General features: G+C 48.2%; 1 protein-coding gene across 4 annotated transcripts in view; it reads right to left on the minus strand.

Moving 5' to 3' along the window:
* LOC144106431 (ATP-binding cassette sub-family C member 3-like) overlaps positions 1–24,668 on the minus strand; it is a 160,107-nt gene that overhangs the window by 83,664 nt on the left and 51,775 nt on the right. For all 4 annotated transcript variants that reach the window (XM_077639243.1, XM_077639241.1, XM_077639240.1 and 1 more), the window contains 2 exons: positions 16,907–17,110; positions 11,582–11,728 (listed from right to left, as the gene is read on the minus strand). In XM_077639243.1, the coding sequence (XP_077495369.1) occupies positions 11,582–11,728; positions 16,907–17,110 (351 nt within the window). The remainder of the gene's footprint in view (positions 1–11,581; positions 11,729–16,906; positions 17,111–24,668) is intronic.

Consider the following 24,668-nt stretch of genomic DNA (forward strand, 5'->3'; position numbering starts at 1 on the left):
ACGAACAAGTGCCCGACTTGCTTTAATTAGCCGCATAGCTGGCAGTGGGAAAATGTCAAAAATGTTTTGCATTGTGTCGATAATAAACGGCCGCTATAACATTCCTGATGTGAGAAATGATCTGAACGCTTTTTTTCCCGCGCTGCTTGCTATTTGCTTTCATTCTGCATAGTTGAAGAGGGTTCAACTGCATTTTTTGTCTTTCTGAGTATCACTCTACCTTAGAGTTTATTTGAAGTTCACAACTAACAGAACTACTTTTTGCTGGTCGTACATATCATTTAAAAGCCTAAGATGAAAATGTAAGGACAAAAACTGCATTTGCACCATAATACCTTGTACACAATAAGTGCTAATAGCAAGCAATGTACGAAGAAAACACGCAGGTCGTTTCTCACATAAGGATTGATATAGGGGTCTAGCCTTTTTTTATGTGCTAAATTTATTGCCTCAGGGCAACAGTGATGGGCGAAGGTGTGATGAAATATGTAGTAGTGATTAAATTAATCTAAAAAGGCTAGCTGATTTAATGAAGTCTGGCCTTTTCTTAGCAGTCTGTCTCTTAACAGGCGTTTGCAAGCATGAAAAGTGAGTTTACACTTACAGAAGGTTTCGGTGAGACCTTCGTTACCTTAAGAAAGGACGAGGCATTTACTGGTTAGCAGCGCCACTAACCGCAGAACTATGTCGGAAGAGCGCCAAGTAGCAGTAGGCACCTTTAGCATTCCGTGCACTGTGTTACCGTTACCGCTACAGGAGTGCCGGGAGTCTGTGCACAGTCAGTGCGCATGCACAAATCGCCTTGATGGCGCCAGATGGCGCCAGACACCCGGTAGCTGCGCGCGCGTCTGCACCATCGGTGCCAATCAGCGCGTGTTCACCGGCGGTGGGCGGGCTTCCGGTACACTGGTAGCGGTAACACAGTAGAGGGTATACTAAAGGTGTCTAATGGCAACGCGCGCAAGTGGCGTAACAGGGTCGCATCAACGGATGTTGGTTATTTAGACACACGAAGGTTTTTATTTATTTGGACACACAAAATTTTTGCTTGCGTTAAGAAATCCACTCGAAGCAGGAGCGGTAACGCTGATTGCGCATAAGTCAGCGCTACTCCATTAAACGTTTCTGTTTAAGCTATTTGCGAAATCCTTCTGTCTAGCGCCGCCGCGGTGGCTGAGTGGTTATGGCGCTCGGCTGCTGGCCCGAAAGACGCGGGTTAGATCATGGCTTTGGCGGTCGAATTTCGATGGAGGCGAAATTCTAGAGGCCCGTATACTGCGCGATGTAAGTGCACGTTAAGAACCCCAGGTGGCCGAAATTTCCGGAGCCCTTCACTACGGCGTCCCTCATAGCCTGAGGCGCTTTGGGACGTCAGACCACCATAACGCGTAACATCCCTCTGTCTATATGGAAATCAGCCATTATGCTATCGCATGAGGCCCATAAGGCGGAGCTTAAGTGTGCCCTGCATTTTTTTATTCTTACCATAGGTTACTGTTTTGCTGATACCTGCACGTAGAGTGTACAATGCGAGAAAAATAGCACACGTGACTGACATACGACTAGACATGCGGCCTAGGCTTTATTTGAACAGATGGCGGTGCAATGCTGCCATGATATATCCTTTCAACTGTGCATTTGCTAATGCAGTCGCCTGAGCGAAGGCACCTACTCATCTTAATTTTTTTTCTTAGTGCACGAAGGCTTAGTGGTTATTTAGAAGTTACCATACCTCGAACACCTCGCAAGCTAACGTTAAATGGATTCCACTGACGCTAGTCTGTTATTTTTTGTTGCTAAATAGGCGAATACGGTGCCCTAGTTGTGCACTGTAACACGGTTATTAGCAGAATAATTTTGGTACAGCCGAACGTTTAGGCTTGCCGCATTGCTTTTTCCCGACGGAAAACCTTTCCCCACTGCCTCCTGAGTTGTTGCACCCCTAAGCGAAGTTTGGCGTCACCGAAGCGCGTAGACATCGTCAAATCCCGAGAAACGCTTCCCGCCAAAACTCTGGCCCGCAAAAAGAAAACGAAGCGCGCTTTCTATCCGCTACAATGGCGTTGGCATCTGCTGTGGAGCCTAAAAGCTTGCGCTAACACGTGACCATGGTGTCTCGCCCAATGGGAGGCTCGGCTATCCGGCGGAGCGCTAGGAGAGGAGGAAAGTCGGAAAGTTAAAGCGTTTCGTTACTTTTGCTCCATTGAGGGGCTTTAGGAAAAAGGAGCCGGCGCCGCTCTCGCGGCATTCGCATTGCAGTTCTCGGCGAGTCGGCCGGAGCCATCTATATCATCGGGACGAGTTCACCGAACCAGGCTTAGCGTTGATAAACTGCAACCATTTTTTCTTAACTTGTATCGTAGAAGGACAGCAGATTAGGTGAGTTGGTGTTCCATGGTAACAAGAAAATTAAAACAGTGCTAGACAACAGGGCAATAAAGGGGAGGAGACAATGGAGACACAAAGAGGAAGAGGAGAGCTTGTTAAATTCGGAATTGTAACAGAATGTATTTATGTGGCTGTCAAAAAATCTTGTATTCATGAAATGTATAATTGTCTTTCAGTTCAAGCCCAGAGATGCAGAGGGGCCGATTTTCCAGATTCTGTACTTGTGGCTGGTGAAAATAAGATTATAAAAGCGCTCAAATGTTCGGGACAGCCCAAAGAAAATGTTGACGGCAAAAAAAAAATGCTGTCATGCCTTATGTGCACGCGTTGTCGCATCGTTTTAAGAGGGTAGGGATCAACTATGGCGTTAAGGTAATTTTTTCTGCTCCTAATAAGCTGGGTAAGCTAGGGGCAGCAGTTCAGAGAAAGCAAGAAGGCTTTAAAAGGAATGCTTCCTGCAAGGTAAATCATGTCAATAAGTTCATCAGTTGCAAGAAGTGCGTTGTTTACCAAAATTCTTTATCATGTGGGCTTACTTACATAGACCAGACAGGCCGTTGCATTAATATTAGACTCACGGAGCATGCCAATTCATTGAATAAAAAAGAAACGAACCTTGCAAAGCATTGCAGCGTGTGTAAATGCGTTTCTTTCTTTGACAACACAGAATTATTAGTCTTTCATAGTGACAAGACTACCAGAGAAGTCGCCGAAGCATTCCATATCACCAGGAATTCGAATAGATGCCTTAGCAAAACTTCTTTAACTTAGTCTGCGATTGAAATGACATTGCTGCACAAAGGGTAGATTGGAAGGCAGGTACATCACGTGCGAATGTTGGCATTTTGGATTTTTTATCTCATCATCGTTGTATGACCGTGCGCATGTGTGCCCAGTTTTGTAAGTAGAAATTGACTTCTTACTTCAAATAAATCAGTTGGAAGTTCAGCGCCGCGTTTGTCTCATCCTCTTTCTGGTCCTGTTGTCTAGCGCTGTTTGAATTTTCTTGTTAACTTGTATCCTATCTAGTAGAAGGCAGGCGTATGTATGAAATGGATTGAAGGAAAGCCGGAGCCGATTCAAGGACGCCTTACAAATAATAGCAATTTTGCTGCTGGGAGTGCCACCACATTAGCCCGCTTCTCATGGGGACCCGGCATGGGACCCGCATGGGGACCCGGCGGAAACAGATTCCTTTCGGTGGAGCAGAAATGCAGTGTGCCCGGGCACACTGCGATGCTATTGCACGTTAAACGAAAATTTGTTCCCAGGAAAGGAGACGCGCGGTATGTGTCCCCCTTCACGGTGCACACCTCAGCCGCCCAGTGCGGGACGAGATGAAGGGTAAAGAGATGGCGTGGTGGCTCAGTCGTTAGGGCGCTCGGCTATTGATCCGGTGTTCCCGGGTTGGAACCAGGCCGCGACCTTGCGTCGTCATCACAGCTTGGCCAACAGATAGTGAGAAAACGGCCTACTGTGTGACAGGTGGCAGTTGAATTAATGATGTGTCGCTAGGGAAGAGCAACCTGGGTAGCGCAAAGTCCACCGCCAGGAGCGCCTCCAATCGCAGGGCTTAACCCCTTGCTTAACCGCTGCACCACTTTGCCAGCAACCGTATGAAGACCCCCAGGAATATTTGAATGTAAGTAGAGAATGATGTTCTGCGTATATTAGAATTAACCCATTCCGCTATGGCGTCTTAGCGTTAAGGCGGAGCTTCAGTATCACCTGTGATTTTTCTTTCACTGCCACCTTCCAACCTTCCCCCACGGCGCTGTTGTGGTGTCCAGCAGTTAATGAGACGCCTACCGCGCCTTTCATTTCCTGATAATCAATATTTTGGTGCTTCATATGCGGGCGCTCACAGCCGCTATTTTGTGCACTAAAGAGCGCACTAATCGCCCTTCCCAGCTTGACGCGCAGTAACAATCACACCCTTTTCTTCAGCCTTAACGGCACGTTAGGCCGCCTTCTTAAACGGGTGTATGGCTACCTGAACCTGCAGTCAGTGCCGTCGGTGAGCCTTTCTGTTCCTTGACTTATTGTGTCCCATTGCGCTTCACGGCGGTAGTGTTAGAAAACAGAGAGCTATCGAATTTCCGGTTACAAAAACGCCAATTTTAGCCCCACAGCTCTAGCGCCCCACCACCCACCACCTAGAGCACAGGGTTCAAAAGGCTGCCGCAGCGCCTGTGTGGTCTAAGGCACCGGAAAATGAAGCTACTCTGCCCTGGCGCTGTTTAGGATACTGTCAGGGTCAATAGTAAAGTGTTTTTATCTGGGTACAATTACGAGGTAAAATTTCAAAATTGGTCAAATACGTTTGGCGTCACGTTCGGGCGCAAGTTCGGATTGTTATCGGGTGCCGTGTTAAGCTTCAAGTTCGGGTTCATGTTCGACCGACTGTTCTCCGTGGTTTCGAGGCCATGTTCGCCTGAAATTGCCAAGAATTGGAGCTGGAAGCATCTTATGCTTAAAAGTTGTAGGAAACTATCGAGCGCAGACCAATCTTGTTAAAATTAAAGAGGTTTCGGATCCGCTTTGGGGGACTTGTTCGCAAGGAGGAGAGCAAGTGAGGGTTCATTATACAGTCTCCATGATGTCACACAAGCAGCGAATGTATATTGGTGGTAGATTGCTTTCGTTGCGATTGAGCGTGTGTGTCTGTAAGGGATCTGTGGATTCCCGCGGCGTCGTTAGGACTATCCGTCGTTTTGTTGCGGTCCCGGCGCCTTGAAGCGGCGATTTCTCCTCTCTAATCCCCGTCGGTGTGCCGTCAAGAAGCTGGGAAGGCGAGGTAGACGGACGTTGGCCAGTCAAGGCCGCGACAGAGGGGGTGAGGGGGTGGGAAGGAGGGGGCACATTTTCCTGGAACTCCCACGGTCCTCATTTTTCGGAAAAGATGCGTCTGCTCGCGTGGAGGGCAGTCACCCCATCGAAACCATCATACGTCGATTTCCCCCTCGTCAAGCATCGGTGGCTGAGGAGGAGTGGAAGCTGAAGGTAGGAATCAGCAGCTTCCAAAAGAACCAGCATACAAGACTCCAAGGATGGACCAGCAACGCAAGGCGGCATGCGGTCGGGAGAAGCTGCGTGGTGAGGAAGCGGGCAGTGACAGAACAGACAGCGACAACGACGAAAGTCGGATGCCATCGAGGTGCACCTCATCAGAGGGAATGCAGCGGGTTATCACAAGGACCGGCTGCGGACTCAGTATCCTCCACTACAAGGAGGCCAGGGACTGGGAACAGACCATTAGAACCAACGCCTGGTGCCCGTAGTCCGCTCGGTCTGACTTCTTTTCGCGCCTTTTCGTCCGTCTGAACTAGACGACACGGGCCGCAATGCAGAGCTGGGCATGGTGGAGGGACCTCGGCAGTGGCGAATAGCCATATTACCACGAGAAGCTGACTCTCAAACAGAGTGAACGGGAATTACTGGAGCGCGCGTCACAGGTGGATCGAGGCCCAACAGAAAAAGCCAGATCCTCAGAATATGTTGAGACCGAAAACGTTAGAAGTGGAAATGGCAGCAGCACGTCGTATGTGTCTCAAGGGCATGCTGAGGTAGCTTAAGTGGGCAGCGAAGCCAGTTGAGCATCAGAGTGCAATAGCACCGGGCACGCAGGTGGAGTGGCAGCCGGTTATGCTGGAGCAAAAAAAAAAGACATCTGTGGATCGAGCGCAGATGAAGTCAGCAGCTTGGAGGTAGCGACTCACAGGCCAAATTGTGGTAGTACCTGCTCACCGCAGAGCTGCATCCTCTCAGAACACCGCGATAGTGCAAAGGACTCGGCGATCGAGTCCGGCGGGTTGACACAGGCCTCATTGGTTTTCACCGCCGATGCAGAAGAAAGTGAGGGCGCAAGACCTTTAGCTGGTGAGGTCATCTCCGTACCCGAGACGCCATTGGCGGGCGGCAGACAATATCATCTGCGTTCTTAAGGGCATACCGACGCTGAACCAGAAGTCCCTGAGAGCAAACTGGGGGTGTCAATGTTCTTTTTACATGGGGCCAAACGGAGGGCTCAGTCGATATAAACTGCAGCGAAAACGAACAGCAATGCCTTTACGAACATAGTGAGTCCGAGGCAGAGGCGCTCCAGAACAAGCCGAGAGTGTCAGTGTTCTCTGGTTGGTCAGCGCTTAGGACTCAGCTATTGTTGCCGACTCATTAAGCGAGATTAAGCTCTCTGAAGTGGCGGCATGCAGGCAAGTGGTAGTTGAACTAGGACCCATTGAACTTGGAAGGGCATGTGAACCGCCAGCGAAAGGTCTTGAGGTAGGCTACATGAATGAGGTAGGAACCAGCGAAAGCATGGTCCTAAAGAACGGAGAACCTGTATTCCAAAAGCAAAATAGAGCACTAGACGAGCGCCACGCTGTTGACGGGAATTGCAGCGGAGTGAGTCTACAGCCGCTGGACAACGGTGTCGAGGCAGTCTCCCTGCTAGCAAACCAAACCGTTCACGAATGGGGCGATTGCTCAACGCCAACAGTTGCTTTCGTCTTGCGCACCGAGCTACCGAGCTATCTCAGTCTGGCGCAACGGGAATGTGAGCGCAGAGGAAGTGGCGAAAAGACAGACATGCGAATCTTGCATCGTTCGGGCTAATGCATGCAGCTGCGCGAGGCCAGAAGTAAGTTGCAATGGTAGGAGAAGAAGGACCTGACAGACTAGCTACGGTAGGCTCGACAGGGAGTTGGTGCCGGGTGAAAAATGTGTGATGCGATCATTGGCGGTGGGAACAAGTTTGCCGGGTGAGCCGTCGGACAAGGTTTTGGCCATTTTTTCGACCTGCGTTGTGAATGACCCCAGGGCGCTGTTAGTGCCAGAATGTTTGCCGTTGCCACTTGCTGGCTCGGTCTCAGTTCTAAGACTAGAAAATTGGGTGGCGTGCGAAGTTGCGGCACAGGCTCGGACACATGGAGGGGCAGAGGGTTGGACGGAGAACACCAGGGGTGTTCCATACAGTGAACAAACAGTGCCAACTCTGCGAACAGTACTGAGTGGAGCATTGAAAGGACGTGCTGCATGCCATATTATGTCATTGTTGGTGGCCTGTTGGCGTACAACCAAATTTGCAATGTTTTATGTTTTCATGCGACATGTGGTACTAGTTTACATGTGTTTGCGGTGTGCTCATTAACGCTACTTAAGTGAATTTATTACTTACGTCGCCATCAAGGGCAGTTTTGTAGACGAAAACGATCCCATGTTTGTTATAATTCTATAGGTGCCATATGGGCCCCTGGTAGAATCCTGGGAGGGAGATGTAAGGGATCGGTGGATGCCCGCGGCCGGCTGGTTAGGACCATCCGTCGCTTTGTTGCAGTCCCGGCGCCACGAAGTGGCGATTTCTCCTCGCTAATCATCGTCGGTGTGAAGGCAACAAGCGGGTAAGGCGAGGAGACGGACGATGACCAGCCGAGGCCGTGATAGAGGCAGGGGTAAGGATGGGGCACATTTTCCTGGAACTTCTCGAGGTCCCCGTTTTTCGGCAACGATGCGGCTGCGCGCGGAGACACGGTAGGGTCGCACGGTTTGCTAATTGCCCTCCCCGTAATGCTTTGCTCCAGAGGCGCCATGAGCGAGGAGGGCAGGGACCCTGTCGAAGCCGCCATACGCCGACCGCCCCCTCGTCCTAGGAAAGATGGTGTATAGGTTGGAAGGTCGGCGAAGTTTTTTTGAATGGTCAACACCGCCGGATGAGATGGGTTCGGAAGCTCGCGCTTGACAGGGAGCAATAAACCATAACGTACGGACGCGCCTAGCGGGCGCCGCGGTGGCTCCGACACCCAAGGACGTTGTATGCCAAAAACGCTGGGGAAGCTGCCTGGTTTAACGAAACGCTGATGTACAAAAGGGATACCGCCGCACGTTAAAAGGCAGCAACCGAATGGTTGGCGCCACTTTCCGGATTTAGGGGGACGCCTGTCAGCAGTCGTCACGAAGCCGAGTAATTAGGAACAGGGTTCAACGCTCACCTTTGTTACTCGCGGCGGTAAGGGCTAGGTGGAGATCGATAGTTGCCCTAATGCTGGTAGCCGCCTGGTTCCCAAGTTTTCAGGAAGCCGGCGACACGTGAGAGTGTTTGATGTATTTTCGTGCGTTTCTCTTTTTACTTTAAAGGGAAAGAGTGTAAGTAATGTTCTGGAAGTATGAGGCGTGGCACGGAACCCAGGGGGCTGATCGTTTTGAGGGTCCATTCCCGGAATGTCATTTCTTTAAAGCAAGTTTGGTGTTCTTTTCGTATTGTGAATTTAAGGAGAGGGTTTTGAACCTGGCGCAAACTGGAAGGCGTGCCATGCAGTTTCTCAACCAACCATGTGTTAGTTTGTTTTGATTGGGTGATGCCAAATGTGCGACAGGCTTCTAGGTCTTTATAACCGGCTCCCAGAGCCTGGAAAATTGTTCTGAGCTAGATTTAGCTCCCTTGCATCTTCGGCAGTGCCAAGCAGGGAATATTTTTTCTTAGCCAGTTCCATGAAATTGTACTCGCTGTTTATTCTCTTGTATATATTGCCACACTGCGCACATTCTGCGAGCGCCGTCATGCGGCCGAGCGGCATGACTTGGCTCGTGTGGGAGCGAGGAAGACGAGCTTCCGCTCCGGTGCGCGCTGCTGGTCTACTTGGTCGTTCGATTAAAAAGCCATTTTTGAGTCGCGCTATGTCTGTCGGCGACAATATGTAAATTCCTGTATAAAGCTTCAGTTTACCTTGCCTCAGTCAAGTGTTGTCTAATCGCGTCTTTTGTACCGTCTCAGACGGTGGGCACCATTTGGTAGAGCCCGAGTATCCGAATGCTTGAATCCTTTGTGTGCCGTTTTCTGAATATGATGGGATTATGAAGCCTTGTCGCCTTTCTTGCTTTCCGATTACTTTTGCGCCGCAACAGTCGATCTCGTGACCCGAAGGGACTACGTGTTCAGCCAGCGCGTTTGTCGCCGCGTGCTTCTTGTTGAAAACATTGTTGTGTTGTTGCTGCCTTTTCTTGAAATCGCCTGTTTCGCCGATGTGCACATGTTCACAACCAGTGCAAGGAATCCTGTACGCGACGCCCGGGAGCTTCTCCTTTTATAACTTGTCTTTCACCGACATCATTGCGTGTCTAAGCTTGCGCGTAGGAACATGCGTGGCGTCGACTTCGTAGACCGAAACATGCGGGACAAGGTATATCGCTCACGCCGGGGACATATGGTATCGGAATACTTTTTCTTTTTTCCTGTCTCTGCGGTACTTGTGGCGCTCGATGGGCTGATTAAAATGAAGTTTGACAGTCTGGATAAATAAACTGACATAACCCGAAGACAACTGGTCGCTGAGCGTTGTATCCAAATCAGGCAGGCGCTTGGTGCTCCAAAGTTGTGCAGAGTTTTTCGGCACAACGTACAAGTGAGGCAACCACGGAATTATTGTGACAGGTAAGGTTCACGGAGCAGAAGTTAAGGTACAAGCATCCCGATGTGCGTGTCCTCTTTGTATACACTCAACGAAATTGTTTCACCTTCGCGTTTTACAAAGGCGTCTAAAAATGGCAGACGACCGTAGACTTATTCCTCCGTCGTCAACTGTATGGCCGGTTTTATACTATTCAGGCGTAAAAGGAAATGCACTCAAAGCCGTTTTCACAATGATGCAGAAGCAATCATCAACGTGCCGAAGGAAGATCATTGGGCGAAGTGTGATGCTGGACAGCGCGAGACACTAGTGACTCCATTGATAAGTTCGCTGCGGTGACAGCAGTAGCCGCTCCCATAGCCGTTTCATGGAGGTGTTTAAAGATGTTCTTCTAGAACGTGAAATAGGTATTGGCCAGGCAGGACTGCGGAAGTGTGCTGAGGTCCGGATCTTCAATTGGTGTCGTTTTCGGCAGAATTGGGTATGTTCGAGCGCATCTCTGCAAACCTTGACGGCTAGGTCAACTGCTGCGCTCGTGAAAAGGGTTTCACATCGAAGGACACAATGTATCGCCGTCTTCGACAATGGCGTTACGAACTTTTTCAGTGAAATCGCACGAGTTATGTACAACCATTGCACTTTTTAAAACACGCTTAAAATTAGGTTGCTATAAACACATAACGCACAGAATAACAATGAGTGCCTTTAAAGTCAACTTCTGGGCAGCCAGCATGCCTGCTTAATGAATTTACCAGGGACTACGGCGGGAGCTTGCATTCAAAATAAATTGCTATTGGCTAAAAATTAAACATTTGGAGAGATTTGCCGAGCCGGCTCCGACACGGCAGGTTTAATAATAATAATTGTTTTTTGGGGGGGAAAGGAAATGGCGCAGTATCTGTCTCATATATCGTTGGACACCTGAACCGCGCCGTAAGGGAAGGGATGAAGGAGGGAGTGAAAGAAGAAAGAGAAATAGGTGCCGTAGTGGAGGGCTCCGGCATAATTTCGACCACCTGGGGATCTTTAACGTGCACTGACATCGCACAGCACACGGGCGCCTTAGCGTTTTTCCTCCATAAAAAAGGTTTTCAATTAAAGTTTTTGGTTCGCATTGAATCAGAGTTTATTATGAAATTGCTAATTGCATACGCTCGGTTATGCACCATGCAATTGGAAATTAGTTTTGAAGGAGCGCGGCACATGGCGCGTGCTTACAAATAACTGAATAACTGAACAAACTAACAGTGCAGTCACAAATAATTTTTGTCTTCAGCTGCTCTATGTGCGCTTTTCATCATTTTCTGTCCAACAGCGGATTTTACCCTCGGAACAGAAGGAAAGGTCACATTGATTGGCAACGTTCATAGCCTCTTAGCGCTACTTTCGAAGTAAAATGATGAAGCGAAAATATTCCTCCTGAAACGTTTTTCTGAAAACTAATAGTTGAGTCGCAAAAACACCCTTAACCTTCGCTTTAAGCCTTTTGAGAGCTAAGCAATTTTTATTATAGCTGTGGGACGCTGAACGCAGAAGGCACCCGTGTACTGTGTTATGCCAGTGCATTTTAAAGTTCCCCGAGGAGGTCGAAATCATTCCGGAGCCCTCCACTACGCCAGTTCTGTCTGTATTTACTCTTCCACTCCCACCTTCCTCCCTTTTACGGCGCGGTTCGGGTGTCAACCGATCTGCAAGGCACTACCGTGTACTTTATTTCCTGGTAGCCAATGTGCGCGAGAAAATGTTCACATTGTGCATGTTTTTACTCTAAGAGACGAACAGTCACCTACCTGGCTCATATTCCTGAGCGCCTGCCCGCAGCCGCTCATGGTGAGGTCTGTAATGTACAGCAGAGACACGCAGGAGAAGGAGAGCGCAGGGGTGAGGACGATGCCAGGCTCCAAGAGAGGAAGGGTGAAGAACAAGATGATCGTGAGCTGTAACAAAGATAAAAGCTGTATGACCGCTACATTTAGGTGGAAATGTTGGAGTTGAATAGGCTAGACAGTTGAACAGGCTGCCCACCCGACCGCCTTCATTTTAACTCACCTCCCCAACCAAAACCCACCCACCAGTAACGCCACCATCTCCCATTCGGCCAAACCAACCCTCCAGGGCGCCACCCGTCTGCCCCTACATCTACCCACTAAATGCTCACGCAGCAGCGGAACAACAAGTGACTGTGAAATTAAAATCAAAGACGCAGTGTGTAATTCAGCTGCCTTCCAGAAGTACCACCCACAAGCCCTACTTTGGGCTAGATGCGGCCACCAAATTCAGTCCTTCGGAATTACCATCGCCGCCTTCAACCCCACCGTCTAAGCAAGAGTGGCTGTCGAATTCAGCTATTTCAGCGCACAGTGCTGCTTCTTTCATCGAAATAAGGGTGGTGTACAGTGCTGCGTGTATATTAAACGAAAGCAAAAGAGCTTTGCTAATAAAGTGTTATCTTTTTTGGTCTCATGTTTATCAGCATGAATGTTTCGAATGTCTTTGTACGAAAAAAAAATCTTCCATCATTCCACATGAAACCAAAAAAGAATGCAAAATTTTTCTGACATGTGCAGCACTGCATTCTTGAGTAAAATCAAATGAGCCGAATCGTCCAATCATCTATGTCAATTAAGGGGTGGAGACACCTAACATTTGGTTGGCGTGTTGCTTGTTTTAAACGCTGCGTGTTGACAGATGACGTGTGATACATGCGCCCCGATTCATCGATGCCCGGAAAACACTTTATTATTAAATGATTTTTACTGAGCAATGTCGTTTTCGATTTCTGAGAACCGGGTTGTGCTATGACGCCACACCCAGGGAAGAGCAGCAACCCTGGCCACGTGAGTCCCCATGTACTGAGAGAGGAAGTGCTTGGTCGTCTGCTCTCGTACTCATCATCTGTATACCAGTGCCTTTTGAAATGCCGGAAAACATAGTAGGTATGTACGATGATATGTTGAGAAAGGCCAAGCAAGGCAAGGACGACAGCGAGTTCTGCGACCAAGCGGCTCGCTTGGGCCGAGCTCAGTCCGCATACCGAGTATGTCAACGCGGTTTCTGCGTTGTGTTGTTTGCCACAGCACGCCGGCGCCGATGCTTGGCGGATGTCTGTGTAGGTGGCCTGTAGCCCACAGCGCGTCACTCAGCCTACCCTCTGGTCACATTACGACGACTCGTTGCCTGACTGTCCATGCCGACCGGGTGGGGGGGGGGGAATCTGACTGTGCGGCCTGCCCGTTCCCCTTCCACCCCCCCCCCCCCCCCCTGCCACCGGATACGGGCCGGTGTAGTTTCGGCTACTAAGCATTGTACTGGTGCAACGCCAGCGGTGGGGATGGGTTGGCCGGGGACCATCCTCTGATGATGCAATGCCCCATGTGAGTGGCAGCGACTCCAAAGCGACTTTGAGGGCCGGTCGCGCCCGTGTGGTCTGATGCTTGAGCGGAAGCAGACCTGATTATATCACCAGGCTGGACCCACGGAATCCGGCACGGAAGGTATGTCAAAAGAACAAAAAGTTTACAAATACATGCAACTAGCCTCTGCACGGGAGGCTTGCGCGGCTGGCGACCGACGCGTCGGTTTCTGGCTACGGAGAGGCCAGGTCCGCGCGGGGGCTTACAGCAGCCAGACTCCTCGGAATTGATGTTCTCGGGGAGACAGCCTCACGGCTGACCACGAGGCCATGGGGGTCATTGCGGGACGCCTAGGTAGGGGTGCGTAGTAGGACCAGTGCGTAAACCGTCGATGTTGTGGAGTACTGGCGGAGTAGACCCGGGTTATCTCACCCTAAGCCCCGTTCTGGGTTTGTGGCCCGGTCAGCCCAGCCCTGAACACCCGAGGTGTTAGGTCATGGTGCCGAGGGCCGGAGGGCCGATAGGCTGACGACACGAGCCTCTACTGGCTGGATCACACCACACATACTTCCGGAGTCTGAAAAACCGCGAAAAGCACTCGACGGCTAGTAGCTGGCAGGTCCGAAACAAACCCTCAAAGTCGTGGAGGAGCCCGAGGTAGCTGACCCCGGGAGCCCGTTGAGTTTGTGGGTGGTCGCGCATCCTGTGAGCGGGGCCGCACAAGTGGGCAGTCTCGACGCTCTCCCTGTCATGGACAGGAACAAATGAAGGATCAGAGCCAAAACTCGCTGTCCCCATTCCCATCCCATTTTCCATAACCCGTCATCCAACCCCTTCCGCTACGTCCCAGGGGAGATCAGGGGATTCATCCCGGGCTCGCTCCCCCGGCTGTGGGTCGCTATGTAGCTTTTTACCCCCCCCCCCCCCCTCCCTATTTCCTTTTTCATTTTCCCCACCTACGGGTTGGAAAATGTATACCATTGCCTTCGGGCCTTTTCATACATTTTAAGATTGGATTAAGCCTCTTGTACGTCAGTGGTGGAGGCAGAAGCTTAATATTTTTCATTCTTTTTAGGTTGCCGCAACCTAACAAATGTCCATACCCACCAATATCCGTCGCTGTCTTCACTTAGCTCCGCCCGGCAGCCGCGCCGCGAGACGGCTCCTGGTCCCGTGGCTGCTGAATTCGATATTTGCTGCTCGCTTTTTTCAGCTGCTTGATTTGAAAACACACCCATGTATTCAATAATTGAATCCTTCAAGATTACGCTACAAGACACGGCATTTACCGCGCGAGTACGTAATTTCCTCAGGAATGCGCCCATGAAAACGGGTGCACCTCAGTGCTACATTTGTTTACATTAACTGCACGTGCACAGGCAGCAACTGCGCGTTCGTTTGTCATGATATGTAAGCTACGTCCTGCACGGTATGAACAATCTCTTCTGTTTTTGCGCTAATTGGACGTTTACTTCTTCACGCAGTGCGACAACTGCAAGAATCAGCGATGAATGCGAGCGCCAGCCTGGGGAAGGCTTGATATCCAGATTGTTTACACCGCGTACGTCCGGCGTTTCTCGTTCGTTGTAATTGTTTTTCCCGATGTGTCGAATATTTGACTTTAAAATGCTTTATCTAGAACTACGTTCGGCGCCCGTTTGCAATAAATTAGATGGGCTGTTTGTTTTCCGCAAGCGACGCCGGCACGACTGCTGCCGAGCGCCTGCAGCTTTGGTCGGCAGACTGGCTAACACCGCCTAGCAGTGACCCTCCCTGATCAATCAATGTGCGTCCTAAGATCCAAGCAAACGTTGATTGTAGGCATGATCCAAGCAAACGTTGATTGTAGGCCACTGCTATGAAAACTATGCTCGATGACCATTTGTATTCTCTAAAACTGTTGTACACGCTCTCCGAAATCGCCCACATTGCACATACGAATCCGCCGGACTCGCTAGGCTCACTCGCACCGCTGATTGGTGTCGAAGGGTGAACAGATGAATTGTAGTAATAATAGGGATAAGTTAGCGACAATAGCAACTGGTCACGTCGTCGTCTCATGGGCGCTAAGGTTTCGCTCGGCCTCCAATGCTGGTGCCGGCTAGTGGGTCAGCGACGGCATATATAGCCCACCGACCGCTGAGTCGCCGACGCAGCTCTTGCCCATGTCGCGCGTCGCCGTTCACAGTACATCACGTTACAGTGCTGTGGTAGTTATATTCACTGATATAGTCCCTCGGTTACACGTCACGACCCAGACAATACCAGACGTCAGAACGTCCTTACCAGAACGTCCTCATCCCGAACAAGACATTCTGAGTACCTTTTGAGTGAATCAGTCGATGGCTAAATGTCATCAGGATGCCCTCAGTATTTTATTTTAATGTGCTACAATAATCCTATCGCAGGATACTACCGTGAAACCGAACTGCGATCAAGCTAGCTTTATCTCTCGCACACGGCTCAAAGTAATTAAAAACTGCAGGTTTATCAAACGAAATGCGTGTTTATTAGTGATTTAATAAACGAAACCTTTGTGAACCCAAAATGTATATGCTTTCAGGATATATCTTAATATATTTTTGGGTCTACACCTGTTTTAATGCATCGCATGCTTCTGATGGGTTTGGACTGTTTAGATTTTCGGGTCACTAAACTTTTCCAATCAGGCAGCAGAATTAAACTCCAAAGAGCAACTGTCTGCGGCCCTTGGTGAACCCGTTCTTTTTGCTTATTTTGTTTACCTTCGCTTACATTAGGTTTGTATACGGCACTCTCATTAAAAAAAGCGCTTGATGCAAATTCTGTATTTTACTGAAAACGTTCCCAAACTTGATCCTCAAGGTATCCCGAGTACGTGCAACACATGGACAAATGGATCCCAGTTGGACTGCTTGAGGACCAGTTAGGGGCAGCCAGACGACCTCTCAACATCCTGACGTGGAGATCCTGAAGTCATACTCAGGACGCCTTTGCATTCACTGGGCAACTATAGCACTAGCTGTGGGCCTCCATTAAGAAAAAGAGCGCTTAGGGACTCTTTGGAGCTCAATTAAAATAGATTTAAGGGTTTCTTACATCCAATAATTCGCCGTTGGTGACGTCACGAACAAAGGAAGTCCATAAGAAGCTTGCTATAGCCTAAATATATGGTGCATCGAAACCTTAAACAATGAAATCTATCAGGGGAAGTTTTTCTTAACTACTTACTATAGCAAGCAGGAGATTCGAGCAATTGCATGCGAACAGAACCGCTGAGTTCGCACCCACCCCATGGTTAGTTGCTCTGGGGACTAGCTACTAATCCAAGGTCGGGAGATCGAATCGTGGCAGCGGTGGCCGCATTGCGATGCAGGCGAAATGCAACAACACTTGTGTTCTGTGTGGTTTTAGCGCACATTATAAAACCTCGGGTGGTCGAAATTATTTCTGAGCTTTCCACTACGCTGTTCCTCTAACCAATGTTTCCCTTCGGGATGTTAAATCATACAAGCTACTAAAACTTCTCATTTTAAAACGTGTTATACCGTTCTCTTTTTGCGCAGTGAGCGGCCACCATTACTCTTCGACCATACGCTATTACGCGTCCATAAGTTAATACTGACGGCTTTTCTATCTCTGAACGTGTTACAGTACTGGTAAAGATAACCCTTCAGCTTTCGAACTTGGTTAGCAAAACTAAAGCGCAGGACGCGGTGTCGGTAACACCTTAGCAGTCGCACTCGAGCTGCTGCTTATTGTATTTTTCTATACCACACGTACCACTGAACTGGTGGAGGAGCATACGCTGTCCAAAATGGCGTCCAGCATGTTTACTCTGAAGAGCCATTTGATCTCGGCGTCTCTGTAGCGAAGCACCCGCTCTTGAAGGGCGTCTTCCCAGGCGTACATCTTCACGACGCGTATCGCTGAGAGGAGATCAGTTGTGGCCTTGAGGCGCTCGTCGCGAGCCCTAGTCGCTTTTGCCTGCAGGTAAATAACAAGGTAAGTTTATGCGGCAGAGAGGACGTTTTAAAGTTGGCCTAGATCGATTGATTACCTCGTTTTAATAAAGAGGAGGTTAAGTTCACTCCAATCAAAGCCTTCCTTAGTAAGAAACGACTAATATAATTATAAGCAGGTAACGTCGCAACCACCAGTTATTGTGAGCAATTTCAGCATTTTTGGACAAATAATTTTAGAATTGAAATGTTGTGAGGTACTGTTACGAAAATATTGAAGGCAATGGTCCAGTCTTGTGATGTGTAGCGCAATATTTCCTTTGAAATTTTTCCATTGCTAACATCGAGCAGTTAAGCTCACCATAGAAACCAATGGGAATGTATTTTGACCATAGCCAAAACTTAAATAGCGAGAAATTGCAAACCTGTCGAAGAAAGACCTGCGGATGTATTCTATTGATGCTTAGAGTGGAATCTTACTATATATAAAAAATTACGTTCATAGACTCTTTGTAGTCGAAAAAAGCTTTTGTTCAGAATTGTTGGGTATGCATTACCGTTAGACAGTATTTGAACGTGCACCTATCAGGACAGGATACACAGATAATCACTTCTAACACACAATCACGGAGGCTTTCTCGTCATAGACATCAGGAGTCCCGCAGTTCTGGGGAGAAAATTGTAACTTTCTCCTGATCTGTAACGGCTCAAGATGAGGGAGTACAAAGGTAAAATTAAGGCATGTAGAACACCTTTTCACGATATTAAGGAAGGTAGCCAGGAGGTGTGGCGCGTCTACTTGCTCGCGTTAAAGAGATAAAAAAAATCGACGTACCTAGAAATATTTACTACAGGTGGGTCTTTTAAAACCTCAAAAATCAATCAATACACTTTTGATAAATATAATTCACACACCCAGGAGCAATATGCGATTCAATGCAAATTCCGTCTATCTGTAAATAACAAACACCCCGGTTTGGTTGGTAACAACTTTATTCAAAAGTCCTGCAGAGCTTTCGCCGACGGGGCCTTAGGTCTCCCACGTGGGGACGTCGAGGTGTTGCCTCGCTGTCGCCTCGCGGGCCTGCTGGGCGGCCCAGAGTTGGTCACCGAGACTGGGGGTGCGCAAGGCAGCGGCCCAACGCGGCGGGAGGGTTCCGGAGTTAGCACCGTTAGGGTTTTTGCTACAGTCCCAGATCATATGGGGTAAAGTTGCTATGGCAGTGTGGCAGACCTTGCATATATTCGTCGGGTATGTTCCGGGGTAGAGTATGTGGTATTGTGCCGGGTTGGGGTACGTGAGCGTCTGCAGTCGTCTAAGGGGCACCGCGTGCGCCCTGTCCAGCTTGTCGTTGGGCGGAGGGAAGGTTCGGCGGGCCAGGCAGAGGGCCTTGGTAATTTCGTTGTATGTGGTCAAACAGTCTTTGATGCTGTCCCATGGACGACGGTCGCTGGTATCTCAAAAATATACAGTTCAGGAAACAGTTCAGCAGTTCCAAGAAACCTTCCGAAGTAATGCGACGGTAGTGCTGGCAACCTACGTGCCTGATATCTCAATTACTTTACTTAGGACCGCCATGAGTCCACCACTCGGTATAGAAGAGATTTTCTACATGCACTGAAAAGGCGCTGTTCGCGCTCGGAAGATCCTCCTTGAGCTTCCACGTACAATGTATCTTTGTGAGGTACCGATAAGTTTTTTACTTGCAGAAGGACAGCATTTGCATTGGGCCGCGTATTGCTGCTGTATTCAGATAATTATATTTACCAAAAAATGACTGATCGATTTTAGAGGCTGTAAAGGACCGATGTGTTGTAAATATTTTTAGATACATCGATGACTTTCATGCTCTCGTTCATGTAGAACCGGTAGGCACACTACACCTCCTGCTTACCTCGATTTTAGATGCTGCATGCCTTCTTCATGCCTTAAGTTTATTGGACAATCTCATCTTGAGTACAATTTTTACGCGGCAGCGTATACAGGTCGTTCGGTCGAAAAGCCGTCGGTGTCGTAGTAGTAGTAGTTGTAGATGTCGGCACCGCGTGTCGGAAATATTCCTTCCCTTGCAGCGCGGTTCGGATGTCCTCCGAGATACGTGAGCCAGGCATCATTTCCTTTCCTTAAAACCAATTTTCACTTCATTTTTCTTCCTTCATGACGCTGTTCGGGTGTCCACCGAGATACGTGAGCCAGGCATCATTTCCTTTCCTTAAAACCAATTTTCACTTCATTTTCCTTCCTTCATGACGCTGTTCGGGTGTCCACCGAGATACGTGAGACAGGCGTCATTTCCTTTCCTTAAAACGAATTTTCATTTCATTTTCCTTCCTTCACGACGCTGTTCGGGTGTCCACCGAGATACGTGAGACAGTCGTCATTTCCTTTCCTTAAAACCAATTTTCACTTCATTTTCCTTCCTTCACGACGCTGTTCGGGTGTCCACCGAGATACGTGAGACAGGCGTCATTTCCTTTCCTTAAAACCAATTTTCATTTCATTTTCCTTCCTTCACGACGCTGTTCGGGTGTCCACCGAGATACGTGAGACAGTCGTCATTTCCTTTCCTTAAAACCAATTTTCACTTAATTTTCCTTCCTTCACGACGGTGTTCGGTTGTCCACCAAGATACGTGAGACAGACGTGATTTCCTTTCCATAAATTGTCCAACGGGCAAGGCGTCGCGTCCCGCTCTTAACTACGTAGCTTAAGCATCCTCCGATTTTTAGATATAAGGTTGTGTTTTAATGACCCTGGACATGTCTACTGGGCGTGCACGCTACTTTGTAAAAAGGCACGGCTTACTTTTTACTCAGCTCACTCTAAGCTTATTAAAAGAGGGATAGTCACGGCATCTCTTCGTGTGGCCCTCTTCAAATCATGTCACCATAATACAAACGAAAGCTTTTGCATCCAAATTGAGCGCCTGGATCATGCTGGCTAAGATGTCATATTGATCGTCGCGGTGGCTGAAGCGCTCTCACTGAAGAACCATGAAAAGGCACACTGAGGAATAAGCGAAGAAATGCTTCACAGTCATGCCTTATTTACATCGAGTGCCGTTTATTCCTACGATAATTCCCGCTAAATTTCATGTCGATGTTGATTTAAAGGCGTTGTGCAAACTGCCGAAGCCTTGTTGCATGGTGCCGGGCAAAAATCAAAAGGAATTCGGGTGTAGCAAGAAGAGCGAAGAAAGACTTGTTCCATGCGCCGAGGAAGTCGTAACATCTCTCTGAGCGTGTCTGAGGCTGCTGCAAAACGAGAGATTAAGGAACCATGCCAAGTCGATAGATAACGGTTGCGGTTCCGGTCTTCCACCCCATTGTAAGGACTACAAATTTCGCCTTCTGCTACCTAACACTTTGGTAAGTGGCCGGCATGCAGGAAGGCTCGAGCGTGAGCTGTTAGAAACAGCAAAGGCTTTTCAGAGCCACCGATGCGTAGTACACCGTCATTTGATAAAATAATAATAACAGAATATTTATTCATATCACTTACAGTTTCTATCCAGCTCGCATAAGCGTGCGGTCGTTCGTGTGCGAAGCTGGGCAGTCCAGCGGCTTTCCAATTTCAAAAGACCACTGTGTCACGGTAGAGTATCCCGCAATGGGCACACGTGTGCAGAGCACATTTGCCAAGAAAGATGCCTAACAGCGGAAAAACGAGAAAACAACAAAAAACGCATATCTCCCAGAAAGAAAACTGTTTTTTGACGTTGCAACTTATTTCACTTTGATCATAACCTTGATTTTCACCGCTTCCTTTGCTTTCTCCTTGAATGTTTTATGATAAGCGTGACTGTGAAGCAGATAGGCCAAGCGCATTCGCCGTTCTCCCGCCACGACTCATGTTCTTTAGTAAATGTTCTGTTGAAAGTTACCGCTCGTCTCGTCCACTCCTCTGCACTAGTCATTTTGCCTTTACGCTTTTTCTTCCTCATCATGAGCAACCAACAAGTCCAAATTACCATCCTTCTGGGCAGCTGAGAAACGCAATGGGGCCGATGGCAGGACCAGCATCTTTAGATTTGTGTGCCTCTTGTATAGTCGCCGATGTGAAGTGCAGTGCGCCTACCAGTGATTCACCACTCGGCTTCCACCTGCTTCTTTTTGAGCACGGGCCTTTCCAGGAAATGCTTTTCAACCAGGCTGCCCGACGTTGTGAATCGTACGCGAATTCATGGTAACGAATCTTCGGATCTTTCCATGCGTTGGTGCTTCACAGCGGCACACAGCAGTTGCGCGGCATGGTGCCGCATGCGCAATGACCATGGACACCAGCTGTCAGGTACGACGCGCTTGTTCCGCGGCGTCTGGCCGCCCGCAATGGAGCTTCGTGGTTTCGTCCCCGTGAGGCGTCCCTTAGGCGTCCCGGAGCAATGGCGACCCCGCGGCGGAAGACGGCGGAAATTGTGAACTCTCTTATCACACACTCGCCCATCTACAGCGCCAAGCCGCAGGAAGTGCGTTTCCAATGAACAGTCGTGGACCGGTTCTCTTGGTGTCGGTGGCGGACAGCGGCTGCATGTAACCATTTCCTTTCGAAGAGCTCCTCTTCTGTGTGCGGTGTTCACTTACGAGGCCCCACTCGTCCATTTCATCTTTTGACTGCGTTGTATTGTTTTCGTCCCCTTCTGCTTCTTCTTCGCCGAGGATGCACCAGCTCACTCTCCGCACTAACAGTGTGCGCGCGCATTAGAGACAGTTGCATCGCGAAGTTGCCGCAAGGTAGGTAAAGATGGCTTTGCAATAAAATAGATTATGCCTGCCACCATGACACCGTTTTGGTTATTATATTTTCTAGTCTTAAAAATAATGAATGGAAAGAATTACCGCAGGATACGGGGAGGTATTTTTTGCTTTGAATATAAGCGTGTCGCGCGTAGAACACTTCGTTGCGCAACGCCATCAAGACCGCTTCTGTTTCTATTGCGTTTTTATGATTCTGTGAAGACCGTACCAGAGGTGCATTGTACTGCGGATATTCTAAATAATCTGCCTGCACATGAAATTACGCCAACCTGAAAAGTGCAACCAACTGTCCGCACATCATCGTCTGGAGCAGCTATGATCCGCGATGGACACCCGGCTTGGTATAGGAGATGCATGAGCACCTTTGTTTGTTTTGGCAATAGTAGGGCTGACTGTCACTGGCTTTTGCGACACGTCGGTGGGAGGCGACGCTGGATGAGCATCTTCTTGCATTAATGCGATGAGGCGGTGGAAACTTCTGCTTTCTGAGCCATGTACAGTATGGTCTTTTTCATACGCGTGCTGAGCTCTTTCATCTAGCGTTTCGTAGTTTCAGTGCTTCGTTGCACACCTGTTACGACAACTTATTTATCACCCTACAGGTCACGCAGGATAGGTGTGGTAGTACTTTTGATGCTTTTCACGACCCGCCCGAAAGCCAGCAGCTAAGAGTGTGGCTATCCGCCGCGTGCCTTCAGAGCTTGTGGGGCGGCACTCTAGGATAAATGCCGAAATTAAATCTACACGTGGAGAGCATTTCGATTTTGTATGCTCTGTTTTTTTCACTGCATAAACGTTCACCTCCCGCTCCCGAACGATCACGGCGTTCGGTGTTACGGGTTGTGGCTAGCTGATGACTGAAAATTTTGAATGTAAAGAACAAAATTTGATTAAGGTTTCTATTTTTTTTAGTTGGTTGAGGCACCAGAAGCTGTAGAATTGTCAAAACAGCCAGAATGGTTAATATTTGGCTAAGAATTTCGCAAAAGTGGCAGTGTTTAACGTTTAGCTTAAGCTTCTTTTAATGCCTTGCATATGGTGTTAATTTGCTGAGCTGAGACGCAAAATATAACGTAATTGCGCATGGATAGACTTGGAATTTACGATGTCGGGAGGGTGCCAATAAATATATACGCCGTACGCTACTCTTGTGGCACTGAGAACTTCAGAGGGTATGGCGGGAAATGCTAACCTTAGCAGTAGTGTTCAGAAACTCCGCAAAACCGGCTTCGTGCTGTAGTTGTCCGCATTATTTTAAGTGGCAATCGTACTCTAATGAATTATTACCGTCCTGTATCCTTTACGTCAGTTTGCTGCAAGGTTGCGGAACACGTCATAGTGGAACATATCATTATTTTCGTAGAATCCAATGGCTTCCTTGGCGCATGCCAGCATTGGTTCCGACGGGGACTTTCCACAGTGACACAGCTCATTTAGGCATTACACGATTTTGCAAAAGCTGAAGACAACCGTGAACACATGGATGTTATATGCGTTGATTTTGCCAAAGCCTTCGATAAGGTTCCCTATCGTAAATTAATTTTGAAACTGTGCAAATTTGGTATAAATGGCGACGTTCTAAAATGTATCGAAGATTATTTAACTAACCGCAAGCAGGCAGTTTGTGTTGATGGTTGTGAGTCTGATTTTCTAGATATACATTCAGGAGTACCACAGGGGTCCAAATTGGGGCCAGCACAATTCCTGCTTTACATCAATGGTGTAGTAACCGCTTTAGATAGTTCTGCTAAAATAAAACTCTCTGCAGATGACTGCTTGACTCTTGCAGCGGTAACTTGTTCAGAGGATCAGATAAAATTCAACCGAAACCTTCAGGCGTTTGGGAGTTGGTGTGATAAGTGGAAAATATGAAATAATTTTCATAAGACCGCATACACGCATATCACCGGAGAAAAGAATATTTTTACTTTTCAGTACGATATTCAAGGCTACAATCTAGGTAATGTTTCTTGTTTCAAATATTTTGTTGTTTCTATTTCGCACAATTTAAAATGGCTCAATCACGTAGAAAGAATGTGCTCAGCGGCACAGAAGAAACTGTGTTTTTTAAGAGCAAAACTGGGAAGGGCAACAAAAGATGTTAAATTGCTGGCTTACAGATCTCTTACTCGACCATCCCTAGAATATGCGTTAGTAGCATGGGCGACCCATCAAAAGGTAATGTGGGCCAAAATAGAGAAGGTGCAACGCCGGGCGGAACGCTTTATTTGTTCAAAACATAGGAGGAGAGACTCAGTTTCGGCGATGTTAAAGTCTTGCGGTCTTGAATTATTGGAAGATTGGTGCAAGAATCAGAGAGTAAAAACGCTATTTCAAATAATTCACGGCGAACTTGAAATTAATAAAGATATGTACTTAAAACCTCCAGGTAGACTGAGCTCTCGCTTAAATCATAGTGAAGCACCTCGACCATACTTGTCGTGAACCAATGCCTTTCGTTGTTCGTTCTTCCCAGAGGCAATATAGCTCGGGAACAAGCTGCCTGCAGAAATTGTGCGCAGTTCTGATGCCGCATTGTTTGAAAATGCATTCAATGTCGCTTGCTAAAATCTGTACCATGTGGATATTGCAAAGTGTTTTTATTTTGTTTCTTTTTGTGTTTGGGTGCGTGCGGCAGATGGCTGAACATTTCAATACGTGTCTTATAGTCTGTATATCGTATCCTGCGTTGTATCCATAGGACACTGTAGTGCATGTGCATATTTCTTTTTGTGTCTGGCTCTTTATTATTGTACGAATGTTATGTGTAACATCCCTCTCTGTAATGAACCTCAACTGAGGGTTGACAGCATTTCTAAATAAATAAA

This window comes from Amblyomma americanum, chromosome 10, assembly GCF_052857255.1.
Source record: "Amblyomma americanum isolate KBUSLIRL-KWMA chromosome 10, ASM5285725v1, whole genome shotgun sequence".
In the NCBI taxonomy this organism is placed as follows: domain Eukaryota; kingdom Metazoa; phylum Arthropoda; class Arachnida; order Ixodida; family Ixodidae; genus Amblyomma; species Amblyomma americanum.